We start from the raw sequence: 22,003 nt of genomic DNA, 5'->3' as shown, positions 1-22,003 counted from the left end.
TTTACGGACGAGGCACATTTTTCAAGAGTACCTATCATAAATTTTGACAATAATCACGTATGGGCAGACGAGAATCCCCATGAGATTATAGGGCACCATTTTCAAAATGTTTTTTTAGTGAACGTATGGATTGGTATAGTAGGGGATAACTTAATTGGGCCACATTTTCTGGCTCAGCCATTAAATGGAATTTCTTACACCAGTTTTCTACAAAATGATCTCCCTGAACTATTTGAAGACATCGCACTGAATATCAGACAAAACATGTGGTTCATGCACGATGGTGCTCCAGTACACTTCTGTCGGACTGCTAGGCAACATTTAGATGAAACATATCCCAACCGTTGGATTGGCCGAGGAGGGCCCCAACATTGGCCTCCTCGATCTCCAGAGTTAAATCCTTGTGATTTCTGTTTTTGGGGTTACCTTAAATCATTATAGTCTACACGACACCCATAGTTGATATCAACGATTTGAAGAATCGTATTCAAATAGCGTGTGACACCATAAGAAATACACCTCAAATCTTTGAATGTGTACGGCAATCCATGACACGTGGCTACGTTCATGTATTTTGGCTAGAGGTGGTCATTTCCAGCATTTATTATCAGAGCGTTTCACGTTAAGAACAGAACAGTGCGTAGGGCTACATATTTCTTGTGGGCAGTATAATCGCACCGGTGCCACGCGTGGCATCTGATTAGAATGAATCGTATATCGAAAGTCTAGGTGCCTAAGAGTTTTGGCAACACTGATCTGCATAAGTCAAACGTTCCGTTCTTAACGTGAAATAAAGTATAGTTAAATAATTTTTACAAAGTTTTATGGTTAATCTTCACATTTAGTTCAGAGAAATAAGGAAGAAAAATATCCTGTTGGTGACACAACCCCCTCCAGGCCGAAACCAAAATTTTTGAGTAGTATGGACATCTACATTAATAACCCACATGTTTCCTGCCGCCGATTTTGATGATATACATAGTTATAAACAAATTAAGATCAAAAAACGGTAAATTTTCGGTTTTTTTGCTATAACCAAAAAGTTAAGTATTTCAAACAAATTTGAGAGTAAGAAACTCATAAATCGTATAAAAAACTTCAATATGGCGTTCGTTGAATATGTCTATCCTTATTGGTTGCTTAGAAAATTGCAAAATAAATAATAAATTTTGAGTTTTTATAAACATTCATAACTTATGTAAAAATTAACTAAGGACGTTCTTATTACAGGGAATGCTGAGAATTCTGGTGCTTAAATCATCCCCTAAATTTCAAAGCAATTGGTCAAATAGTTTAAAAGGTATTTAATTTGTTTATCCAAAATTAATTTTTTTTGCAGCGCTAAAAGTCAGAAAATGATGAAGTAACACGAATACTTTGGATAGTTTATGAAAGAAGAAAATGTATACTATTAATTTAATTAAAAAAAATGACAAAAATAATTCTAAATACTGCAAAATTATTTTGCAAAAACATGTGAATTAAAAAAAGGGGGGCTAACTTCGCCCCTAATTATCCTAGGACAATTGTTTTTCTTTCTAAATGTGTATAAAAATTCAGTATTTCCAAATATGAAAAAATAATTTTTCTACGGGTAACGGCTAAAAAGTTATTCTAATTGTTTATAAAAAAGCAAAAAATCGACTTGTTTTTGCAAAATAATTTTTCACTGTTGAAAATTACTTTTTGTCATTTTTTTTAAATTAAGTCAATAGTATAAATGTTCTTCTTCCATAAACTGTCAGAAGTCTTACTGTAACCTCATAATTTTCTGACTTGTAGTGTTGCAAAAAAAATGAATCTGGGATAAACAAATTAAATAACTTTTAACTATTTGACCAATTGCTTTGAAATTTAAAATATAATTTAAGCACCAGAAGTCCTAGCTATTCGTTTAATAAGAAGGTTCTAAGTTAATTTTTGTATAAGTTATGAATATTTATAAAAACTCAAAATTTATGATTTATTTTGCAATTTTATAAGCAACCAATAAGGATAGATACATTCTGCTAACGCCATATTGAAATTTTTTAGACGATTTATGAGTTTCTTAATCTCAAATTTGTTTAAATGCTTAACTTTTTGGTTATAGACGAAAAAGCGAAAATTTACCGTTTTTTGATCTTCATTTATTTATAACTATGTATATCATCAAAGTCGGCTGCAGGAAATATAAAGGTTATTAATATAGATGTCCATACTACTCAAAAAATTTGGTTTCGGCCTGGAGGGGGATGTGTCACGAGAAAAATCTTATTTCTCTGGACTAATTAAATTTATTAAGTCATTATATTTAATATAAAATATTACAAAATTCCCAAGAAAAAAAAAAGGAAGATTGTAGCCGGTTGTATACCATCAATCACAAAAAATTTTTAATAAAAATTCTTCGTAGAAGGTAAAAAATTTTTTATTAGAAACACTAAGGGTAAATTACAGAACGTTTTAGATTTTTTTATAAATACATCGTGAGTGCTAAAAGTACAGTTTAGTTGCAAGCTGAGCCACCAAACAAATACCAGGGTGAAAGCCCTTTAAATGGTATATAATTATGTCTAAATCACATATTTGTTTAAAGTTCCATAAGATGGATGGTGTTTATAAAGAATTATATCCTTCGGCAAAGTATGACAATCCTTATCACATGGATTGCAAATCGAGTTGATGTATGTTTACATGACGACAGTTAGGTAGAAACTGACTCAGTTGTTACTCAGTTGCTACCTAACTGTCGTCACGTATTCATACATTAACTCGTTTTCCAAACTGATGTGATGGGGATTGTCATACTTTGCCGAAGGGCATAATTCTTTATAAATACCATCCACCTTATGGAATTTTAAACAAATATGTGATTGAGATATAATTATATACGATTTAAAGGGTTATCACACTGGTATTTCTGTAGTGGCTCAGCTTGCAACTAAACTGTACTTTTAGCACTGATGATGATCTTATAAAAAATCTAAAACGTTCTGTGATTTACCCATAACGGGTTTTTAATAAAAATTTTATACTTTTTACGAAAAATTTTTATAAAATATTACGTTGTTAACTTACCCGTAAATCGTCTTCAATACCTACAAATCCATTTTCAACACAATTGGCTATTATTAATGTTTTCATCTGTTCAGTAAAGCCATTATTAAGCTGTCCAAACGTACTCCTTACTACTCGTTTTAAAGCTAAAAAAACAAGAAATAAATTATTTTAACGTAAAAATTAAAATTTATAACTTTTTCCAACTATAAACTATCTTACCTGAGCGTTTTTCAAGTTCTGCTAAACTAGTGCCTAAAAACAAAAATATTATACAAAAATATAATACAAGCTAGGTACGTATTCTTAATAAAAGTGTTATTGTTTGGTTAATTAAGAAACCAAAGGATAAAAAATATAATATTGAGGTGTATGTAGGTATTACATAGGGGAGAGTTGGACAAAACGGGATACCATTCTTGTTAATTTTTACTGCGGAAAATGGGTTAAAGATCGATATTATCATATTATTATTTTTTTATAGGGATAACAGTTATGGAAACACACAAAAAACATATTTTTAGTTATTTTAATGACTGCAAAATAGTAAAAAAAATATTTAGATATTAAAGTCCTACACATCCCGTTTTAGCATACCACGGTTGGATAAAACGGGATAGTTTCACAATATTTAATTTTTTGAATAAAATTATCTAAAATAGTTATTTATGATATAAGTGTTAAAAGTACACGTTTAAGGTACGCATGTGAAAGTTTGCAGAATGAGCGAAGCGAGTTCTGCAATTCACATGAGTGCTTTAAAAATGTACTTTTTAACACGCATATCATACAATATTTTTTCTACAAACAATATTTTTCTACAGGACAATATCTACAAAAACTTTTACTTGAACTTGACTGACATTCCAGTTTTATATATTTTTGACATTACATCAAAATTGCCTAGACGGTCAATACGAACTGCAGTGCCATAAAAATTTTAAAGCACTAGTGCCTTAAAGTTAAAGTAGCATTTTTAACGCTCGTATGGGGTGCTAAAAATTGCATTTTTAACACGGTTGTAGAAAAGTACAATTAAGTAGGTAGACATAAAACTGCACAGCAAAATTTACTCTTGAAGGAACAATATCTTCAGTAGTCAGAAACTTAAAAGTAGGCATTTTTTATGTTTTATTGCAAAATTAGAAATAAGACCCTTTATTTAGGACTAGGTACGTATATCACAACAAAAATCATATAAAAATATGTTCTGGTTTTCTGCGATATGAGAACATGCTTCATATCGCTATTTAAAAAATTAATAGGCAAACAAATAAATAGGTGGATAAAATGGGACATAAGAAACTGTATCCCGTTTTATACAACTTATAAGTGTCCCGTTTTGTCCAACTCAGATATTTTTCAAAACAAAAATGGCTGCTGCCTAAATGTGAAAGTAAAATTAGATAGACTACACACGAGAATATTCGTTAATGAGTGCTTAATTAAATGTAATAGTCACCGGAATTAAATCTGTATTTATTATGTAGCCGGTATAATGTAGAAAACAACGCACTTAAAAGTAAAAAAGTACCAAAAAAATAGAGCCAAACAATTCTAAACATAACAACTTCTCATCAAATAGTGATATCGAGGTAAAACAAACTGAGAATTTTAAAATGAGAACAAGTTTCTGTCGTTTTCGGATTGATAGCAGCACTAGTTGGGTCTCTAGGCCAGGTATTCCGTTTTATCCGACTATCCTGTTTTATCCAACCCATTATTATGTTCTAATAATTTCGACTGTATCAAATGGTGTCATACTGTATCAAATCGCCATTTAATAAGGGTTATAAATTGATTGAGATGCAATCACGCCCTTACCCCGCTTCATATGTACAGTTTGGGCCTCACAGAGTCACCTAACTGTGACTGTGGAAAAGTAAGTTATCTACTACATATTCTCCTCGAATGTTCCCATCAATCAGTAAAAATATAAACAAATTTTGTACTAATCTTAATATATCAAAAATTCCACTTCCCGTCTAGTTGAACAATTTGATTTTTTCCGAAGATATTAATATACTAAACACAATTTACGAACATATCAAAAATTGTAAATATAAATTCTTCTTTCTTCTTGTAGTGTCTATCCGTTTCGGATATTGGCGACCATCATGGCAATCTATACTTTGCACACTCCTGCTCTAAAGAGATTTGTGGTTGTTGTGTTGAACCTCGTACGTAGATTTTTCAGCCAGTAAATCCTTCGCCTTCCTGGTCCTCGCTTTCCTTTTATTTTTCCTTGCAAGATTAGTTGTAGCAGTCCATATCTTTCACTGCTCGTCATGATGTGACCGAGGTATTCGGTTTTTGGCTGTTTTATTTGTGATTAACAGCTCTTTTTCGCATTCTCAGCAAAACACCTTGATGAAATATAAATTGTAGCGATAAAATTAAACCTGCATTTAATTTTGTTACAACAAAACAAACGTGTTTGTTTTATTGTTATTTTTTTTAACCCTGTGGATTTAAGTAATTATTGTAGGTATAGTATAATTGAAAAAAAAGGGGGAAACCAAAAAAAGCAAAAAAGAGGAATAAAAAAAAAGAAGCTGTAAACCTCCGAGATGTGGAATCGGGTTTATGTCTTAGCGTAGTAAAAAACAATTAACAAAAAATAATAATAAACAAAATTATAAAAAAGAGAAATTAAAATTATAATTAAATAAAACAAAAAAATACAATAAATATAAATACAATAAAATATATATACATACAACCAAAACAGTGTATTATTTAGATAATAATGATTAAAAAAATTTGTTTGTTTTTAAATGACAAAATGGCTGGCTAATTGCCTCAGTCAAGGCCATCAAATTCACACAAAAAGAAATAATTTCAACGAGGGAATATTCTTTGTCAAGCTCTTTTGATTCTAATAGTTGTTGGTTTTTGAAAATATGTAGTTGAAAATTTACCTATAGGTACAATTTTTTTAGAGTACATAATCTTTTGGAAGTTGTTTCTCCAGAAGTTTTTGTCTGTTTTTAAAGTTTTTTTCGGAAGCTGTCTTTATTGCAGTCCTATTGAAGTTTTGAAGCAGCCTATTTTGCAGTGGCGACGCGTGACTTTTTCTGAAGTGTTACCAAAACCAGATGCAAAAAATCTTATTTAAAAAAATCAAGATATGGCTAAATGTATATATACACTCACCGGCACAAAATTCCGCCACCCAAAATTTTTGATTAAGTTTGACAATCTATAACTTTATTATTTGTACTTCGATTTTAAAGATTCTTGCACGAGTTTGTAGGTACATGTATTGATGTCAATTGCTATTATTCCGGTAATAAATTTTTTTTTGCTTAGATGGCATTATACCAGTGGCGGATACAAGGGGGGGGGGTCACGGGGGTCATGACCCCCCCCCCAAACGAAAATAAATATCAATCGAATAATCCTAAAAAAATAGAAAAATCGAGAGCTGTCAAACACTGTTTTGGATTACCGCGACCACGAATATTTTAGTATAAGAAGTGTGTACAAAAGTAAATGGCTCTAATAATAATTATTCCAAATAAGCAACAATGTAATTTGCAATTTACTTTCGTTCTTCATATTTTGCACAGTCACAGTAAAATATTCGTTGTCGAGATAATCCAAAACAGTCGTATATTCCTGGAATATCTATTAAGTTTAAAATCTAATCTCCCAAAGATGTCACAGATGTTCTTCAGATATATTGAACATTCAGGTATCAGAACCAGTATTTTAGGCACATTTTTCTGACAATTCGACGATGGTTACACTAAATAACGTGAAATTCTGGTTGTGCAAACTCTAGATATTCATGTAATAAATCATCACATGGTTTGGAAATACCAATATTTTTACAGGGGGCCCTTAAATAAGGGTTTAGGTAAAAAAATTTATATTGACGGTACATTTAGAAATAACTTTGGTTGTAAAATTGAATCCCTGAACACGTTTTATTTTATTTTAAATATTTACAGGGTGGTACAAATAAAAATTTTAAAAATTGTAATATCTTTTAATACGTGGTAATACAAGTGTGGTTCGCAATAAATCGATGTATTTTTTTCATGGCATTTTTGTAATTTCCGTTTGCCTTTATTTGTTCTTTTTTTTATCACAGTCACATCTTGATATTTTCAAGATTCCAATGAATTTGAATCATTGTAATCAAACGTTAAAGGTAATATTGGAAAGGAGATTTTACAAAAATTTTAAAGCAAGCATGGAAAAAAGAGTGATTAACAGGTTCTTTCTGAAGTAGTTTAAGTACTACCTAGGTAAAACATTTTCCGAACTATTTAATTTAGACCAAAATATTATTGTAAATATGAAAAAAAATGTTTGAGGAATCTTATGATTATTGCTGATTGCCATCTGATCTTTACTACGATCAATAAGCAAGTTTGTACAAACAATTTGTTGTAAGTAGACAGAGTGGATTAGTTTACCATCAACCAGTACATCTTTCTGAAATTAATTTCTAATCCTTCCTTTTTTTCTTAATATGTATGCGCTTTCCAGCGTAGCTTTGAATCTAATGTCATACAAAATATTTTGCCGTACTTGCGTAAGCTACTTACTTGGTTTCTATTTATATATATAAGTAGTGGGGTTCCTACGGTCTCCTCCGCATCCCACATTTCGCTCGCCATCGTTTTCTATCCATCCATTCGTTTTCGTCAATAGCTCTATCTGCCATAGACTGTTCTATGCCTCTCTTCCATGTTTCTGTAGGCCTTCCTCTTCTTCTTCTATTTATGGGTGTGTAATTTAATGCTCTTTTTGGTCATTTTTTCTCTGACATCCTCATAACATGACCATACCATAGCAATTTCTTTGTTTCTATATGGTCAACCGTGGAATATAAACTCTTTGCCCGTCGTCTTATTTCCTCATTTGGTACGTGTTCTAATCTAGATACCCTGCATGCTCTACGTAAGTAATACATTTCCGCTACTTCTATATGTTTTCTATTTATACTGACTGGAATATGTTAATATTCTCTTTTGTTAGTAAGATTGACATGAACAGATTTTGTTTTATTCAGTTTGATATGCCATCGCCTAGTCCAGATATTAATTAGTGTCCAAACAGAATTTTGTAGCATGGTTGCTGTTTCCTCGTGGTTTTTTCCGACTGCTAAAATGCACGGGTCTGCAACTGTCGTAATTGTTAAGGTCTTCCTGGTTTTAGTGTCATTATGATTTTTGTCAGCTTCCATATCTTTGGTAGGTATATACCTCGAAACCGTACGTACCTCAAAAAAGCATTTAATGTGAACTTTTATTTACCACTCGTTGCCGGCTATTGCGCTGACAATTCGTAAGAAAAATTGCAATATTTACCTACCGAGTAAAAAAATATTTCACTCATTTGTAGCCTAATATTATGCCTTAGTTAAATAACCATTTTTTAATTTGCATTATGTTTTTTTGTTGAATAAATTAATTTAAATAAAATGCTTTCCGTACTGGTCCGTTCCGAACGTTGGCAATTAACATGGCTATTCTGACTTTGTTTACGTCAGATGACAATCCGAACCATTGCCGCAAATTTTGGAGCCACGAATGTTTCCACCTCCCTGGTCTCCTTCTGTTTATTTAGCTGTCATTTAAATGGCAACTGTGGTTTATACTTATTGATCCTTGCTTTGTTCTTGATTTTGTAGCCATAGGATAAGTGGGTTTAAATTAATTATCTTAAAATAGTTTTAATTGACCGTTTTTGATTTTTCAATATTTATATTAATTTAATAACTTTCCTTTGATTGTAGGTCCACTTGATTTTACTATCTCTTAAAATAATTATTATTGAGAAAATGGTTCCCTTACATGAGGGATAAACTACAGTAGACTCCCTCTATAAAGAGAACTGAATTGGCGGACTAATTACCTTGTTATAAGCGGATCTCGTTATATCAGACAACAATAATATTGTGCATACGACCACTATTGAAATGTTTTGATGCCTCTTACATAGTTTATTAGGTGTCGATGAACGACTTCAACAATAAACTTGGCCATCGTAAATTGTAAAATTCAATATTGGTTGATAGATAAATAGACAGGAAGAAGTTTATTACAGGCGGTGGAATTTATTACAGTACTGGTCTCGGTAAACACAAATATGTTGAGAAATCCTATATACACGCAGTTGGGGTATTTATTTATAGCCATCATCACGCCAAAAACAGGTAAAGAATCATCGTATTCTTCGATTTAATTTTTCCTCGTTAGGGGCCGTTCAAGTATTACGTAACGCAGGTTGGGAGGAGGGAGGGGTCAAATATCTTCAAAAAATTGCGTTACGTAATACTTGAACGCCCCATTACGGTGTGATACATAGGGGGAAGGGGGTCAAAAATCTTCAGAAATCGCGTTACGTAATACTTGAACGCCCCCTCATAACCAAATATGCCTCGTTATAGAGGTGCTATATTTCGATAGGAATTTCATGGGATATCTAGTGTACCTCGTTATAAGCGAAACCTCGTTATACCCGTGTTCGTTATAGAGAGAGTATTGTATATCAATCGTAAAGGTGCAAAAATCTAAATCCTATATTAAAATCACCCTCAACCACCCCATGACCCCCCCCGAAAAAAATTTCTGGATCCGCCACTGCATTATACGGGGGTGAATGTAAGCGTTGTTTTTTCTCCTAACTTTAAAAAATTCTGTGGAAAAATTGGAGGGCGAGTTTGTTTCATACTCCTTTTGTATTAGTCTGGAGGTATCACTAAGGTCTTGTTTTTTGAATTATCTGAATATCTCTTTTCTTGTAATAGGCCAATCAAGTTAGGGTTTTACTAGACATAACGGAAAAGACGAGGTTTGACAGTTGAAATGTGTAGTATGAGATATTACAAAAAGAAATCTTTGGATTCATCAATTTTTTAGTGGAACATTTTTTAAATAAAGAATCAAAACGTCAAACTTAGTTTCTTACTCATAACTTAAAAACTTGTTTATTTTACGTCCACAGGTAACTTTTTATAAAATTTTTTGAAAAACGAGCTAATTTCTGAGGCTTGTCCAGTTAATATGGCTGAATGTATCTCAATAATCCGGGGCTCATTTCCTTCGTTAAGATGTATACTAACAGCTTATGAAAAAAAAAAGTAAAAAAAAGTTACATATACGTACACAAAATTATTTGTTAATAAATAGCAGTTTTTAAGCTTATAAACAATTACAATAATTTCATAGAAATTAGATCAAATTAAATGGCAATAAAAAATACGGAAAGCTAATTAAAATACACAACTTTCAAAAAAAATTTTTAGGTCCTACGACCCTTGGGGTTTGAGATAGCCCCTTTTTTTGAAAAAATCACTGTTACGTTAATTAATAACACTAAGAGCTGAAATTAACCAATCTTTTATAAGAAAAGTCAAAGTTTTTAACAAAGTTTTTAGTAAGAAAAAATGTTAAAAATTGTTTAAATAGGAGTGTTATAAACACAGAGTATTTCGCGTTCCGACTAAAGTAAAAAATAGCGGGCGTAGTCGACTGACTGAATAGTGGGCGCGGTTGGTGACCGGCATGCGGCAGCAACTATTAAAATTACGTTATCCCGACCACAAAAATCCACTTTAAGGTGAATGACAAATTTTCGTCATTCCTTATGTTTTCGAGGTCCCTGAATCGGAATATGGAGTTAATTTTTTTTTAGAATTAACGGAACATGTTCAAAAATCAAATTTTATGCAAAAATGCGAAAAATAAATTTTGATAATTTTTCAATTTTAACGCACTGCATTTTTGGTCGCTGTAAATATTTCCTTTTGAAAATTTTACTGTGTTATCTTTGAAGCATTTAAATAACAATGAGATTTGTCCAAAATGACTCAACACGTTAAAAGAGAAGTTGTTAATTTTTAAACATTTTGTCGTCAGATTTCGTTAGTTTCATGTTTACTTAAAAAAGTTGAGTGACAAACTTTTTAGTTTATAATTTTAATTAACACAGAAATAAAATATAATCCATGAAGAAGTTTTCCAAAAAAATTTAATTTAAAATATGCAATAGGAAAAATGTTATGTGACTTTATAGACGAGCGGCACATCCCAAAAAAGCTTATTTCTCGAGATACTGATACTAATTTTGGTCATACTTTATATTTTTTATGGTGCTGAAAACTAAAATTAGGGTTGTTTTGAATTTTACGTGGGGAAACATAAAAAATAAATAAATAAAAATAAAAAAAATCACGTTTTTTTGAGTTTAATTTGCTACAACTCTGTTCCATTGTAATATTTTTCTCTGATATTTTTATAGTATATATTTCTCACCTTTCTGAAGACAATGGGACCTGCTTCAATATTTCTGTCTTGCCATAAAGAAAGTTATAAATTGTTTGAAGTAAGAGGTGCAGATTCTTGAATTGCAAAGTTTAATCGCAAAAGTTGAGTAACAAAATTTGAAATTTAGCTGTTTAATTACTTTTAAGTTAAAATCTAGAGTACAGAGAACAAAATGTTTTATAGAAAAAAGTGGTGTAACTTTTAATTTTAACAAAAACGTGATTTCATTTTTTTTATTTTTATGGTAAAATTGCGATTTTGACAATGTTTCCCCATCTAAAATTCAAAATAAAACTCATTTTCGTTTTCAGCACCATCAAAAGTATAAAGTAAGACCAAAATTAGCCTTTCACCACACCGTGGTTGATATCTCGAGAAATGAGCGTTTTTTTTTTGGAGAGTACCACTCGTCTATAAGGTCGCATAACTTTTTTTCTGTTGCATATTTTGACTTTGTGGCCTTTTTATTGTTATTTTTTAAATTTATTCATTTAAAATTTAATTTTATTAAATAAATGTGCAACATAATAATATTCATAAAATTCAAGTTTCTACCAAAATATATAAATATAATATTAAACTTCAAATCCGGTATACTGTCAATGTTAAAAAAATGGGCTGCAACGGTCTAGCGCTAGCGAATGCTAGTCCGCGAATTTATTCTCATTCGGCTGCGCCCATCATTTTTTTTTTACTTTAATCGGAACGCAAAATACTCTTTTTTTATAACAATACTGTTTAAACAATTTTTAACATTTTTTCTTGCAAAAAACTTTGTTAAAAACTTTGACTTTTGTTATAAAAGATTGGTTAATTTCAGATCTTAGTGTTGTTAATTAACGTAACAGTGATTTTTTCAAAAAAAGGGGCTATCTCAGACCCCAAGGGCTGTAGGACCTAAAAATTTTTTTTATAAGTTTTGTATTTTAACCAGTTTTCAGTATTTTTTATTGCCATTTAATTTGATCTAATTTCTACGAAATTATTGTAATTGTTTATAAGCTTAAAAACTGCTATTTATTAACAAATAATTTTGTGTACGTACATGTAATTTTTTTTACTTTTTATTCATAGGGTATTAGTATACATCTTAGCGAAGGAAATGAGTCCCTGATTATTGAGATACATTCAGCCATATTAACTGGACCAGCCTCAGAACTTAGCTCGTTTTTCAAAAAATTTTATAAACAAATTAAATTTTGCAAAAACTACTTAACAGATCTGGACCATTTTTTGCACATCATTCAAACACCATAATGCCCTCAAGTTTAGGTATATTTAAACATATTTTAATAAACAATAAAATTGATATTAACAACATTCAAAAACAGTGATTTTGTCGTTCGTTTTGCAATAACTTTTTTGTTTATTAACCGATTTTAATGTGGTGTATCTCATTCGATGTATCTTTTTTTCTGAAACAGTTACCTGTGGACGTAAAATTTCTAAATAAACAAGTTTTTAAGTTATGAACAAAAAACTAAGTTTGACGTTTTGATTGTTTATTTAAAAAATGTTCCACTAAAAAATTGATGAATCCAAAGATGGTAGCCTTTTTGTAATATCTCATACTACACATTTCAACTGTCAAACCTCGTCTTTTCAATTATGTCGAAAAACGGCTTATTTTTTACTAACTTGATTGGTCTATAAGAGCTGTAATTAAAAACACTGCTTTGAAGGTTTATTTAATTAAAAATATCAAACGCACTAAAATTAACAAAACAAAACAAATTTAACAACAAAACATAACAATTCAATAGCGGTTATGTCCACCTCTTGCAGCAACGATTCTGCCGTGGTTTGCTTAAAAGTGGTATCTGCCAGAATTATAAAACTGAGAAAAAGGGGTTTAAAGTTATAAGCACATTCCGACCCCATGTAAATTTATATTGTGTGATACTTTGATGCATTTTATTTAGTAATAGGTAGATTTAAACTTACTGAATAAAAAAAGTAGTTATCTTTGGTTTTTATTTAAAAAATGGTAGATACCACTTTCAAGTCAAGAATTATTTATATTATTAACAGTGGTATCGTACTGCCAGTGAAGATACCACTTTTAAGTTAAGAAAAATCATAATTGTTATATTTATAGATATAAAGCAGGAGGAGAAAAAAATGTAAACGGCTACATATAAATTGTTTATTCATGTTCATTAAAAAAAACATGTAGGTAATGTTAGTATACTAAAGAAATACATTTGAAAATAAAATTTTGCAAATAACCACGGATATTTTTTAATCTTCTACGTTGCTTAGCAAATCAGTGGCTTTGTTGTTAACTTGCAAATGTTCCCAAAATGTAAGCCTATTTGCTGGCATTAAGAAAGATAAGGTTTTAATAATATTGGCCTTTCTGTCTTCAGTGATACCTATTATTGGTTTATTCTTTTTGGTAAAAAAACCCTCCATTTTTCAAGTTCTCATTTTTCAAAAACAATTAGCTCAAGTTCTTCAACTTGAGTTATTTTCCTCTTATTGCTCGAATTTGCAGAATATTCTTTAGATTTTTAGATAAATGCGCGGTTGTTGTTTCTTTAATTTATACATTGAAGAATGATCATCCCACTCATAAATATTTTCAGGTGTAAAAACTTTTACTTTACTGGAATTAGCTTTTTTGGATAACATTAACAAAATCTTTAAAATCATGTATCCTTGGATTTTTTTAATAACAATCTCGTTAATAGAGACCTCTGGTGAGTTAACAATGTAAGTTAAGAAAGTAAATAGGTAACCTCCAATTTTAATTTGTTGACGAACAGTTGTCTACCCATAACACAACATGTTCATAATCTCTCATTTCTAAAAAGAAATTGCAATACATGGTCACCAAGTCTCCTTTTTGCCTTCCTGCGAGGCCTTCATGCCAAAGTAGGGTAATTGGTATAACTTTTTCTGTTTTGTGCCAACCGGAAGAAAACTCTGAATGAATATCATTCTTGGACAAAATATCACCTTTTTAAACATATCCAATCTGGGGAGTATGATAACTTTTTGAATATCTTCCGAAAAATAGGTACACAGTTTTGTCACTTAAATACTCTTTGTCCAGCTGGTAGGCTGAACGAGCTTCATTTGCCTTGAAGATATGGTTTTGCTACGTCTACACAAGGATTCTCTTTTGTATGTTCCGGATTATGTAGCAAAAACGTTTCACAGGCTTCACACTCTTCATGGTCGAGTTTTGTAAATGAAATATTCATTTCTTTACTTACTACCGTTCGATATATTTCGTAAGAACAAAGAAAATTGGGGTGTTTTTCTTTGAAATCTGAATACAAAAGCTGGATAAGTAAATCACTCGGTAGGTATAGTTTATTTGGGGCGTGTTCGCGGCGATAATGAGATACAGCAGGATTAAACTTTTCAACCTGAGCTCTTATCACATTTCTATCAATTTTGGGGGTCTTGGTATTATTACCTTGTTTACTAATACTGTGACAGATAATTTTTTCTGAGTTTCGAGAAAAGCAGTCTTGTAGTATTCGATCATTATTTTTACTGTATCCCAATGTCGATATAAAAAATTGTTTGCAAACTTGTACTTTTTCCACAGAACTACCCTTACCTAAACTTCTAGGTAAAAGCAAAATTATAATAAGCAAATTTACTAGGTAGAATGAAACACTAACACATTTGTTACTTTGGTTTAAATCAAATGAAAAGAAGCATTGCATTTTTAGGCGCCCATTCATAAGCCGGTGAATTACTTGTCTTAAAAGTGGTATGTACAGAATTTTGAGAACATACCACTTACTAGCTAAGGAATAGTAAATACCACGTTTAAGACTATTACTGCGCTGTTTTGTTGTACATACCACAATTTTTTTAACAATATATTTTTATTTTTATAAGCTCTTATAACTTTTAAGTTAAGAAAAATGATGTAGAATGTAAAGGTTTATATGTATAACATCATAACTCCATTTGACACAAAATTGGAGATACCACTTTTAAGCTAAGCAGGGCAGGATTGCTCGCAATCTGTTTAGCATCTAATAAAAATGTGTTTTACTTGCCTGGGGAATAGCCCGATATTCCTCTACCAGGGCCATAACTGTACCAAATTTTCTGGAGGCCTAGGATGACGGCAAATAGCTTTTTTTATTCATCCCATAAATGTTCAATATGATTGAGATCTAGGCTGCATGCGGGCCATTCTAATCTTTTCTATCCAACCTCAATTGTATAAGTCAATCAGTGTTTTTATTTACAAAAAATGGTACAGCTCTTACAAGAAAAAAGATATTCGGATAATAGTCCAGAAAGCCACTGCGCATCCGCTAGGAAAAATATTCTAATTCGGATTTTTTGCACAATCTTACTCAAAAAGGACTCCTTTTAACAAATTTGCATGTTGCCAGGACCAAAAGGTGGTCAAAAATTTTTTAAACGTTTTTTTTTTTGTTTTTTTCCTAAAATTATTTTTTTTGCATGGAACAAAGTTTTTTTAGGTTTTTTGGATCATTCTCTGATCATGACTTTTCTCTGAAAATTATAGTTTTTGACATATAAGCGATTAAAAACTGAAAAATTGCGAAATCGGCCATTTTTAACCCTCAAAAACTATGTGAAAAACGTAAAATTTGAATGTTGCCAAGGTAAGTAGATATTCTTTAAACATCGATTCATGAAATCCCGAAGAGTTTTTTGCAATACAATATTCAAAACTCCTTTGTTTTTTAATTGATAATCAAGCGTGCGCGACACTATTTTCCACCGACAGTATGGTGCAAATGAAAGGAATAAATTCGTTATTTCGTAAACTGGCGAATTTAAGGAAAAATCCCGAAACAGCTCGATTTGTATTTTTAAGTTATGATATTGTGGCATGTATGGTATACTAGTGACGTCATCCATCTGGGCGAGATGACGTAATCGATTATTTTTTTAAATGAGAATAGGGGTCGTGTGGTAGCTCATTTGAAAGGTTATTCAATTCGCTATTCAGTAATATAAACATTTACATAATTATTTATACAGGGTGCCCAAAAAATTTTTATTAAATTAAATTATTTGACAAATAAAGAAGTAGAACGACACCCTGTATAAATAATTATATAAATGTTTATATTACTGAATAGAGAATTGAAGAACCTTTCAAATGAGCTAGTACACGACCCCTATTCTCATTTAAAAAAAATCATCGATTACGTCATCACGCCCAGATGGATGACGTCACTAGTATACCATATATGCCATAATATCATAACTTAAAAATACAAATCGACCTGTTTCGGGATTTTTCCTTAAATTCGCCGGTTTACGAAATAACGAATTTATTCCTTTCATTTGCACCATACTGTCGGTGGAAAATAGTGTCGCACACGCTTGATTATCAATTAAAAAACAAAGGAGTTTTGAATATTGTATTGCAAAAAACTCTTCGGGATTTCATGAATCGATGTTTAAAGAATATCTACCTATCTTGAGAACATTCAAATTTTAAGTTTTTCACATAGTTTTTGAGGGTTAAAAATGGCCGATTTCCCAATTTTTCAATTTTTAAGCGCTTATATGTCAAAAACTATCATTTTTAGAGAAAAGTCACCAAAGACCTTTTCTGTTTGGAATGATCCAAAAAACCTAAAAAAACTATTTTCCATGCAAAAAAAATAATTTTAGGAAAAAAACAAAAAAAAACGTTTAAAAATTTTTGACCACCTTTTGGTCCTGGCAACATGCAAATTTTTTAAAAGGAGACCTTTTTGAGTAAGATTGTGCAAAAAATCCGAATTAGAATATTTTTCGTAGCGGATGCGCAGTGGCTTTCTGGACTATAATTCAAAAAACAAAATGTTGGTGATGCCTCCGGGAAAATATGACAGGACTACGAAACAAAATCAGCTATTCAATTTTTCCACAGAACTTTTTAAAATTAGGAGAAAATGCAACGCTTCCTTTCACCCCTGTACAATAACATACAAGCGAATTTTTTTTTACCGGAATAATACCAAACAATATGAATACATGTACCTACAAACTGGTGTAAGAATCTTGAAAATCGGAGTACAAATGATAAAGTTATAAATTGTCAAACTTAATCAAAAATTTTGGGTGGCGGAAGTGTGTACCGGTGAGTGTAGCTTCAATAATATCATTTTTATATCACTTGAAACTCTCGAAAAAACAGATGTTTCTAGATGTTGACAAAATTTTTGATCTTTTTTTGGCAATTAATGTTAACAATTCCCTGTAATTGCCTGGATTATCAGAGTCGTCGCACTCAAAATGACCACGAAACGCTAGTTCTTGTTTGGCCCAAAAACATACAGTATCTATTATAAGTGTGCTAAGGATATATCTATATATTTTTTTTAACAAACTCATTATGTTTAGCAATATTTGCTTTAAAAGCTTGGTTAAGAGAAATTTTGATTTTTGTTTTGCCAAACTGAATTAAATTGGGTATACAACCTACATGTAGGTAACGGAGAAATTTCATGTCTCCTTTTTAAAAATCTAACACTATTTAAATCGTGAACCTGGTCCACCCATTTTTCAGGAACTTTTAAAAATGAAAATAAGTGACCTGGATATTTTAGAAAATCGAATTATAATAGTGATTCCTGTCACAAAAACCTACTCTTCCAGTACATTTGTAATTACAAAATCGGAATGGATAAAAATAATAAAGCAATACTGTGACCTTCGTAATAACATTGACTCTGATAGTTTTTTTTTTACAAATAAAATTTGGTAAAATTACACGACAGCCTTTTGGGCATAATGCTATAGGAAGTTTTCCCAAAAAAATAGCAACTTATTTAAAGTTGGAAAATGTTAACACGTTTACAGGACATTGTTTTAGACGTAGTTTAGTAACATTATTAGCAAATACAGCTGGAGACATCCTACAGTTGAAAAAGTTGGGGGGTTGGAAATCCAACACCGTAGCAGAGGGATATGTGGAGAATTCATTACATGGACAAATAAAAATTGCTAATATGTTGTCTCATGTAGAAAACCCAGAAACGTCGGCGTCATCATCTATTTCTGAAACTCATACTTTTGAGCAACACGGTCTTACTTTAACCGTTAATAGTAATCATAATTCCAATGTAACTATTAATATTTATAATTCCAAATAGTTTTCTTTTTGTTATTGTTGTTGTTGTTTCTTAATTAAATAAATGTTGAGTGGATTCTATTCTTTCTAAACCATCTTTTAATCAAAAATGACATTGAAATTTGCAGGTAGAAAAGTGACAGATGCTAGCCGGGAAAGTACTTTCCCGGCTAGCTGGGAAAGTAAAGTAAGTAATAAGTCGCTTCCTGATTACTTCAAAGGTTAGAAATCCATAAATTACTAACCGATTGTGAGTAAACTTAATTATTTATTGTTATTGTAATGTTCCTTGTGTCAATGGCCGCAGCAGCCGAGACACGATAATTGAAATAAAAAAAAAATCATATGTACACGGCTTATTTGGTAAGTGAGTAATATATTACAATTAGCCCAGGCTGTGGGTGAAAAAACGTGATATAATTCAGGAATTTTTGAAACCTATCAGGTGTTGTAAAGGACGATGTCAGAAATAACTTCTACTAAAATGTGACCAAAAATATTGTGAGCTTTTTTTTATTGTGATTTTCATTTGGTAAATTTGCAATTTTTAAAGATTTTTAATTTTGCAGCTTAGGATATTGATTTTAGAGAAAAACTTTCTAATAGAACGTTGTAGTAAATTAAAAAACCTATAATTTGAGATATGATAAGTTTAATTTCACTTATTGGTAATTGCAAAACAGCCTGCGAAAAGTCCAAAATGGCCGTTTTTTACAATTGCGTTATTTATTGTACAAATAATTATTTTTTATTTTTTAAAGCTTTAAAATGAATATCTTTTAATTCCAAACATAAAAAAATTGTAAGGTTGGATTAACGAATTTGTTGCTTAGATATTATAAATTGTTTATCCCAAGAGGTCAAATGTCGAAGGCTATAACTTTTTGAAAAAAAATCGTAGAGAGTTGGTGAAACATCCACTCTTCTTCTAAAGAGTTATTTTTTCATATTCTGATGTAAATAAATGCGTAAAACATTTTTAAACCTCTAACTTTTGGGTTTGAAAATAAGGGGGCAAATTTCGTTATAAACATTTAGAGCTGAAGCGGCCCTGTACATCCTATGAGTTTTTAACTTACAGATTACTGTTGCTGAAGACGAAACGAAGATTTATAAAAAAATAGAAAATTTCTACGACCAACTGAAGCCGAGCTAAATGTTGGGTTTGAAAATAAGGGGGCAAATGTCGTTATAAACATTTAGAGCTGAAGCGGCCCTGTACATCCTATGAGTTTCTAACTTACAGAATATTGTTGCTGAAGACGAAACGAAGATTTATAAAAAATTAAAAAATTTTTACAACCAACTGAAGCCGAGATAATTGTTTCTTTTTTCTTAAATCGTAGTGTCTTTATTTATAACAATTAAGAAATTATTTTACAGTCATTGACTAAAGAAATACTTATATTATCTTAAAATAAAATTTTTTATAAAATATACTTACATTTAATTATTAAAAATTATTTTTAATATCGGTGCTTTTGCGAGCGGCCAAATTTTGCAAATCGCCCGGCTCGCTTCAAATCCGCGTTTGGAAAATTTTTATGTAACTTGTATTAAATTTTGACCGAAAACAATTTAATAATATTACCATTATAATATACAGTCTATTTACCACTGTATTTGTTTTTCTTGATAAACTTTTATATGTGAAATCTCATTTCTGAAGAAATAATATTACAAAAATGATATATACCTATATATAAACTATTTGTTATTTATATGTTAATTTTTTCATTGTTATAATATAAGTATAATAATAATAATGTTACTTCTTATTATACAATATGAAACTTTTTCTTCTTGTAGTGACTATCCGTTTTGGATGTTGGCGACCATCATAGCAATTTGGCAAACCCCATTTGGAAACTGAGAATCAGGAAGACGAAGGATTACCTTGCTAGATTTACGTACGTCGTTTAACACAACAACTACAAATCTTTTTAGAGCAGCAGTACCTATTTAGTGTGCAAGTAGAGATTGCCATGATGGTCGCCAACATCCAAAACGGATAGTCACTACAAGAAGAAAAAGTTTTATATTGTATAATAAGAAGTAACATTATTATTATTATATTTACATAACAATGAAAAAATTAAAAATATAGTTATATATTTCATATATATGTATCATTTTTGTAATATTATTTCTTCAGAAATGAGATTTCACCGATAAAAGTTTATCAAGAAAAACAAATACAGTGGTAAATAGATTGTATATTATAATGGTAATATTATTAAATTGTTTTCGGTCAAAATTTAATACAAGTTACGTAAAAATTTTCCGAGCGCGGATTTGAAGCGAGCCGGGCGATTTGCAAAATTCGACCGCTTGCAAAAGTACCAACTTAAAAATAATTTTTAATAATTAATTGTAACTATATTTTATAATAATTTTTATTTTAAGATAATATAAGTCTTTCTTTAGTCAATGATTAAAATAATTTCTTAATTGTTATAAATAAAGGCACTACGATTTAAGAAAAAGAAACAATTATCTCGGCTTCAGTTGGTTGTAAAATTTTTTTAATTTGTTATAAATCTTCGTTTCGTCTTCAGCAACAATAATCTGTAAGTTAGAAACTCATAGGATGTACAGGGCCGCTTCAGCTCTAAATGTTTATAGCGAAATTTACCCCCTTATTTTCGAACCCAACATTTAGCTCGGCTTCAGTTGGTCGTAGAAATTTTTTATTTTTTTATAAATCTTCGTTTCGTCTTCAGCAACAATAATCTGTAAGTTAAAAACTCATAGGATGTACAGGGCCACTTCAGCTCTAAATGTTTATAACGAAATTTGCCCCCTTATTTTCAAACCCAAAAATTAGAGGTTTAAAAATGTTTTACGCATTTATTTACATCAGAATATGAAAAAATAACTCTTAAGAAGGAGACTGGATGTTTCACCAACTCTCTACGATTTTTTTCAAAAAGTTATAGCCTTCGACATTTGATCTCTTGGGATAAACAATTTATAATATCTAAGCAACAAATTCGTTAATCCGGCCTTACAATTTTTTTTATGTTTTGAATTGAAAGATCTTCATTTTAGAGCTTTAACAAATAAAAAAAATTATTTGTACAATAAATAACGCAATTGTAAGAAACGGCCATTTTGGACCTTTCGCAGGCTGTTTTGCAATAACCAATAAACGAAATTAAAGTTACCATAGCTCAAATTGTAGATTTTTTAATTTACTACAACTTTCTATTAAAAAGTTTTTCTCTAGAATCAATATTCTAAGCTGCAAAATTAAAAATCTTTAAAAATTGCAAATTTAACAAATGAAAATCGCAATAAAAAAAAGCTCACAATATTTTTGGTCACATTTTAGTAGAAGTTATTCCCGGCATCGTCCTTTACAACACCTGATAGGTTTCAAAAATTCCTGAATTATATCCTGAAATCGACCTATTTTTCACCCACAGCCTGGAGTAAATTATATGATATTGAATATTTTTAATTTCCCTGTTCCATCCTGTAAGAAGTAAGAAACTAGAAATACTAGAAGCCACAAATCATAGGTATTGTATCAAATACAAAATTAGCCCTGAGAATAAAATTTATTGGAATATTTAAATCGAATTTATAATTAAGTATTTTC

At 30.7% G+C, this 22,003-nt stretch overlaps 1 protein-coding gene across 1 annotated transcript in view; it reads right to left on the bottom strand.

Moving 5' to 3' along the window:
* The window catches only part of LOC126879687 (uncharacterized), a 69,398-nt gene that overhangs the window by 38,440 nt on the left and 8,955 nt on the right, over positions 1–22,003 (bottom strand). The window contains exons 2-3 of the mRNA XM_050642872.1: positions 3,262–3,294; positions 3,061–3,185 (exon numbers count right to left, since the gene is read on the bottom strand). Coding sequence (XP_050498829.1) covers positions 3,061–3,185; positions 3,262–3,294 — 158 coding nt within the window. The remainder of the gene's footprint in view (positions 1–3,060; positions 3,186–3,261; positions 3,295–22,003) is intronic.

Source organism: Diabrotica virgifera, chromosome 2 (assembly GCF_917563875.1).
Source record: "Diabrotica virgifera virgifera chromosome 2, PGI_DIABVI_V3a".
Lineage (NCBI taxonomy): Eukaryota > Metazoa > Arthropoda > Insecta > Coleoptera > Chrysomelidae > Diabrotica > Diabrotica virgifera.
Note: the sequence above shows the minus strand (reverse complement) of the source record. Positions and strands in the feature narration are given on the sequence as shown.